Source organism: Bufo bufo, chromosome 4 (genome assembly GCF_905171765.1).
Source record: "Bufo bufo chromosome 4, aBufBuf1.1, whole genome shotgun sequence".
NCBI classification, from domain to species: Eukaryota; Metazoa; Chordata; class Amphibia; order Anura; family Bufonidae; genus Bufo; species Bufo bufo.
Window position 1 is genome coordinate 372128416 of NC_053392.1, and position 6755 is coordinate 372135170.

The 6755-nt window shown below is 47.7% G+C and overlaps 1 protein-coding gene across 2 annotated transcripts in view; it reads right to left on the bottom strand.

The window, feature by feature from the left end:
* MED23 (mediator complex subunit 23) overlaps positions 1-5855 on the bottom strand; it is a 130703-nt gene extending 124848 nt beyond the window's left edge. For both annotated transcript variants that reach the window (XM_040429132.1, XM_040429133.1), the window contains exon 1: positions 5612-5855. In XM_040429132.1, the coding sequence (XP_040285066.1) occupies positions 5612-5650 (39 nt within the window). In that variant the 5' untranslated portion in view covers positions 5651-5855. The remainder of the gene's footprint in view (positions 1-5611) is intronic.
* Positions 5856-6755: the final 900 nt, after the last annotated feature.

Genomic DNA, 6755 nt, shown 5'->3' on the forward strand with positions numbered 1-6755 from the left:
GAAAAATCTGAAAATGCACCGTTTTGCAGCCGCATTCGTGATCCGTGTTTCCTGTCAGTCAAAAAAATATGACCTGTCCTATTTTTTTGACGGACAACGGTTCACGAACCCATTCCAGTCAATGGGTCCGTTAAAGAACACGGATGCACATAAGATTGGCATCCGCGATCCGTGGCCGTAGGTTACTTTCATACAGACAGATCCGAAGATCCGTCTGCATAAAAGATTTTTCAGAGATGAGTTTTCACTTCGTGAAAACTCATATCCGACAGTATATTCTAACACAGAGGCGTTCCCATAGTGATGGGGACGCTTCTAGTTAGAATATACTACGAACTGTGTACATGACTGCCCCCTGCTGCCTGGCAGCACCCAATCTCTTACAGGGGGCTGTGATCCGCACAAATAACCCCTCAGGTGCTGCACCTAAGGGGTTAATTGTGCATATCATAGCCCCCTATAAGAGATCAGGGGCTGCCAAGCAGCAGGGGGCAGACCCCCCTCCCTCCCCAGTTTTAATTTCATTGGTGGCCAGTGCGGCCCCCCCCCGGCCCCCCCTCCCTCTATTGTAATATCATTGGTGGCCAGTGTGCGGCCTCCCCCAGCCCCCCCTCCCTCCCTTTATTGAATTATCATTGGTGGCCAGTGTGCGGCCCCCCTCCCTCCCTCTATTGTATTATCATTGGTGGCCAGTGTGCGGCCCCCCTCCCTCCCTCTATTGTATTATCATTGGTGGCCAGTGTGCGGCCTCCCCTCTCCCCCCCCCCATCATTGGTGGCAGCAGAGAGTTCCGATCGAAGTCCCAGTTTAATCGCTCTGGGGCTCCGATCGGTAACCATGGCAACCAGGACGCTATTGCATGCCTGGTTACCATGGTTACTTAGCAATAATACAATATTAGAAGCATCATACTTACCTGCTGCGCTGTCTGTGACCGGCCGGGAGCTCCTCCTACTGGTAAGTGACAGATCATTAAGCAATGCACCGCACATACCTGTCACTTACCAGTAGGAGGAGCTCCCGGCCGGTCACAGACAGCGCAGCAGGTAAGTATGATGCTTCTAATATTGTAATATTGCTAAGTAACCATGGCAACCAGGCCTGCAGTAGCGTCCTGGTTGCCATGGTTACCGATCGGAGCCCCAGCGATTAAACTGGGACTTCGATCGGAACGCTCCGCTGCCACCAATGATCGGGAAGGGGGGGGGGGAGAGGGGAGGGGAGGCCGCACACTGGCCACCAATGATATTAATACAATAGAGGGAGGGAGGGGGGGCCAAGGGAGGCCGCACACTGGCCACCAATGATATTACAATAGAGGGAGGGAGGGGGGGCTGCACACTGGCCACCAATGATAATACAATAGAGGGAGGGAGGGGGGGGGGGGGGGGCCGCACACTGGCCACCAATGATATTCAAACTGGGGAGGGAGCGGGGTCTGCCCCCTGCTGCCTGGCAGCCCCTGATCTCTTACAGGGGGCTATGATATGCAAAATTAACCCCTCAGGTGCAGCACCTGAGGGGTTAATTGTGCGGATCACAGCCCCCTGTAAGAGATCGGGTGCTGCCAGGCAGCAGGGGGCAGTCATGTACACAGTTCGTAGTATATTCTAACTAGAAGCGTCCCCATCACTATGGGAACGCCTCTGTGTTAGAATATACTGTCGTATATGAGTTTCACGATCTAACTCATATCCGACAGTATATTCTAACATAGAGGCGTTCCCATGGTGATGGGGATGCTTCAAGTTAAAATATACCATCGAATTGGAGAAAACTCTGATCCGATGGTATAATAGGGACTCCTGACTTTACATTGAAAATCAATGGGGGTCGGATCCGTTTGAAATTGCACCATATTGTGTCAACGTCAAACGGATCCGTCCCCATTGACTTGCATTGTAATTCAGGACGGATCCGTTTGGCTCCGCACGGCCAGGTGAAGAGACCCTGACGTACCCCTACAGCAGAAACCCTCAAAAAGTGACCCTGTTTTGGAAACTACACTCCTTAAAGAATATATTAAGGGGGGGGCGGGGGGTACTGAGCACTTTGACCCCCTTAAGTGTTTTATAGAATTTGGAAACGCTTGGCTGTAAAAATGAAAAGTTTTGTTTCTTCTAATAAAATGTTGCTTTAGCACCAAATTTTTCATTTTCATTTGGCTTTTGCAGCGCAGATTTTGATGGATTGGTTTATGGGTGCCATTGTTTTTTATTTTTTAAGTGATTGTTTTATGTGGGGACTCATTTTTTGCGGGATGAGGCGACGGTTTGATTGGTACCATTTTGGGGTACATAAGACTTTTTGATCACTTGGTATTACAGTTTTTGTGAGGCAAGGTGACCTTTTTTTTTTTTTTCTTACGGCGTTCACCTGATGGGGTGGATCATGTGATATTTTTATAGAGCCGGTCAATACCCAATATGTCTACTTTTCTTTTCTTTTTTTCCTATTTTTTTTTTTTTTACTTTATTTTGGGAAAAGAATACTTTTTTTTACTTGAATTTAAAATGTTTTTTTTTTTTACTTTATTTTTTGTCGCACTCTGGGACTTCAACTTTTGGGGTCTGATCCCCTTAACAATGCGCCACAATACTTCTGTATTGTAATGCATTGGCTGTAAGTGTATTACCAGTGTAATACAGAGGGGCTGGATCTCACAGGCTCTCCCGGAAGGCAGCCACGATGCCTAAGAAAGGCATCATGCTGCCTTCCATGCCATCGGGTCCCCGTTACAGAAGCGCAGGGACCCAATGGCCACCCAGCACCCGGCAGGATCCAGCACGTGCTGCGGTCAGCGCGGCAGTGCAGGGGGTTAATGCGCCAGCATCAGTGTTTTCACCATTGCCGGCACATACAGCAGGGGTCCGGCTATCAGTGACTGCCGGAACGCTGCAGCCCGCCTGATCAGAGCGCCGTAGCTGTACGGCGCTCGATTCCTATGGGTTCAAATCTTATCTACTTTGCTGCTACTTTAAATGTTGTGGGTTTTCTGCATGCAATTCCACTGGGGAAAATCCACAGCATATATGCCAAGTATGGCGGTATTATAAGAGGGCATTTAAAGGGAATTTGTCACTTTGATTACAGGGCTTGTGCAGACTGTTAATACTGATGACCTGATCTCCCTTGCAGCGGCGGTGTAATGTAATTACCAGTACTATTCAAGTGAATGGAGCGAGGACTTGTAATTAGTGTTGAGCGAACTTGTGTTTTAAGTTCGGCGTCTAAAGTTTGGGTTCAGGTTATCGAAGAATCGCGGTATGGATTCTAAATTCCGTTATGGTCCGCGGTAGCGGAATCCATAGCGCGATTCTTCGATAACCCGAACTTTAGACGCCGAACTTAAAACACAAGTTCGCTCAACACTACTTGTAAATACACTGCACTTCTGAGACAACAGGCAGTGTAATGAAGAGGAAGCAGCAATGTCTCTTCTTCAAACAGCTGATCGGCAGGGGTGCCAGGCGTCAGACCCCAGCCAATCAGATATAGATGACCTACCCTGAGGCTGCACAACCCCTTTAAGCAGTACAACAAGAATAGTACTGCTGACACTGACTTCCAAACAGTACTTCATATGTCTATACTGCCACCCACCCCCATGCAATGCTCTTCTGTAGGACATTACCAGGAATTGTGAGCTTGTGCCCATGATGGTGCTCTCTGTGTATTACAACACACGGGGGAATGGGGAGGCAGGGTCAGCAGAACTACTCTTGTAATATTGCAATTAAAGCGGGCCTGTCAACATGAAATGCAGAGCAATCTGCTGGCAGCATGTGATAGAGCAGGAGGAGCTGAGCGGACCGATTTGTAGCTTTGTGGTAAAAGACCCTGCAAAACTTTAAATTTTATACTTTTAAGTCTCTGTTTTTTCTGAGTTCAGTTGTACATGGGGACCATTTTTATCAGTGACTGACACAGCTATCTTGATATAAACACACAGAGAATACCATCAATCACTGATAATAGCCAAATGGGCCATCTTCAGCTCAGAAAGAGCAGAGATTTAAAAAGTATAAAATGATGAGTTTTGGTGAATCTTTTCCCATAAAACTACATATCAGCCTGCTCAGCTCCTCCAGCAGTATAACTGCTGCGCACTGCATTTCCTGGTGACCGGTTCTCTTTAGTAATGGCTAATCGAGGTGACCGACTTCCGTGTAGTAATGTCTGGTGACAGAAACTCTGACATCTAGTTCTGCAAATACAGCTGTCCTTTGACATATGAACTAATGGTCATCAAAATGATTGTGGTATATAAAAGTTATCCCCTATCCACAGTTTAGTGTGGGTCTTACTGCTGGAGAACGGGGGCTCCATACCCCAAGCTGATCCCCTGGAAAGAACGGAGAGGCCAGTCGCACAAACGGTCAGCAGCTCCGTTCATTTCTATGGGAGTTCAGTAGATAGCCAAGTACAGTGCTCAGCCATCTCCGGAACTGCCACAGAAATAAATGGAGCGGTCACTCCGGTCATTTCAGGGAAGCAGCAGGGAACATGGTCCCCCATTCTTGTGATCAGTGGGGTTCCCAGTCGTAGGACTCCCACTGAACTTAGTTATGCCCTATCTTGAGGGTAGGGGATAACTTTTACCTACAGGAATACATGTTTAAAGGGGTTGTCTCACTTCAGCAATCGGCATTTATCATGTAGAGAACGTTAATACCAGGCACTCACTTATATATTGTGATTCTCCATATTGCCTCCTTTGCTGGCTGGATTCATTTTTCTATCACATTATACACTGCTCGTTTCCATGGTTACAGAGCACCCTGGAGTCCATCAGTGGTGGTCATGCTTGCACACTATAATAAAAAATGCTGACCTCTCTGGTGTCCGGGACCAAGGGAGGTCACATAGGCTGGTGCTTTTTCTATAGTATGCAAGCACGACCACCACTGATGGATTGAAGGGTAGTCGTAACCATGGAAACGAGCAGCGTATAATGGAATGGAAAAATGAACCCAGCCGCAAAAGAAAGCAATATGGACAATAACAATACATTAGTAAGTGCCTTCCTCTACACGATAAATGCTGATTGCTGAAGTGAGACAACTGCTTTAATGCCAGGAAAACAGCCCGTCACCTAGCGCTAAGTGGTGCGCCCACAGCCCGCTACCTGGTGCGCCCACAGCCCGCTACCTGGTGCTACCTGGTGCGCCCACAGCCCGCTACCTGGTGCGCCCACAGCCCGCTACCTGGTGCGCCCACAGCCCGCTACCTGGTGCGCCCACAGCCCGCTATCTGGTGCGCCCACAGCCCGCTACCTGGTGCGCCCGCAGTCCGTTACCTAGTGCTACCTGGTGCGCCCACAGCCCGCTACCTGGTGCGCCCACAGCCCGTTACCTAGTGCTACCTGGTGCGCCCACAGTCCGTTACATATGCATTTGGCTGCAGTACATAATAAAAGGGATATGTATGAGCCCCTGGCATTACTACATGAGCTCTGAGTGGCAGACACACTTCCTTTCTGTCATGTGCTACTACTTCACCCTATAAACATAGATCTCAAAATGTAATCCAGAAACACAGGGGTTAATCCGCAGGCTACTCCTGTACTGGCGGCAGCTGCTCCCCATAACCACACTGGGTGCCCACTTACCACCACCTCCTCGAAGATGCTCTGTAGCTGGGACTCCATGTGCACGGAGGATACCAGCCGGGCGCTACAAGTGAGCAGGGCACCGCGACAGTGGCCTCACCACACACTACACTTCATGCTGCTCACACTACAATGGAAGTGCCACAATGTCACATAATAACCAACTATTGCGACAATACATAGTGCACAACACTGGGGGTTCTCACTATTGTCTCCGGGTTACTGAGCGCAACCTATAATTCACTCCCCCCGGAAACTATCAACTTCCGCTTCATTTGGGTCTCCCAACGCGACGGCAAAGGACCGGTACTGCGCATGCGTGCTGGAAGCTCGAGCTCAGTTCAGGGTTTACCGGTCGCCTACAGTAGTTTTTTTTTTTTTTTTGCAGGAAGCTATAATAAGGATCCTTGTTTAACCACTTAACTCTCTTACCAAACATTATTCTTCCATTTTTCATCCTTGCGTTCCAAGAGCTAGAGCTTTTTTATTTTTCCGTAGTTTTCATTGGTATTTCATTTTGATCGCTTGTTATGAAGTTTTTTCAGTTTTAACTAAGGGTACTTTCACACTTGCGTTGTTGGATTACGCCCGGCAATCTGTATGTAAACGGACACCATTTGTAAACGGATCACAAATGCATTGCAATACCGGATTTGTCTCTCCGGTTGTCATCCAGAAAAACGGAACCGGTATTCATCTTTTTCACATTTTTAAAGATCTGCGCATGTGCAGACCGCAAAACCGAATCCGTTTTTCCGGAACACTTGGGGCATTAATGCATTTCAATGGAAAATAATTCCAGATCTGGCATTCCGACAAGTGTTCCGGAATTTAGGACGGAGAAAATACTGCAGCATGCTGCGGTATTTTCTCCGTCCAAAAACCGTAAAGTGACTGAACTGAAGAAATCCTGATGCATCCTGAACGGATTTCTGTCCATTCAGAATGCATTGGGATAAAACTGATCAGTTCTTTTCCGGTATTGAGCCCCTAGGACGGAACTCTATGCTGGAAAAGTTTAACGCAAGTGTGAAAGTACCCTAAGTATAAATTAGCAATTCTGGCTTTTTTTTTTTTTTTTTACGGCGTTCACCGTAGGGGATAACTTACATGATATTTATGTAGTGTGGGTCATTACGGACAA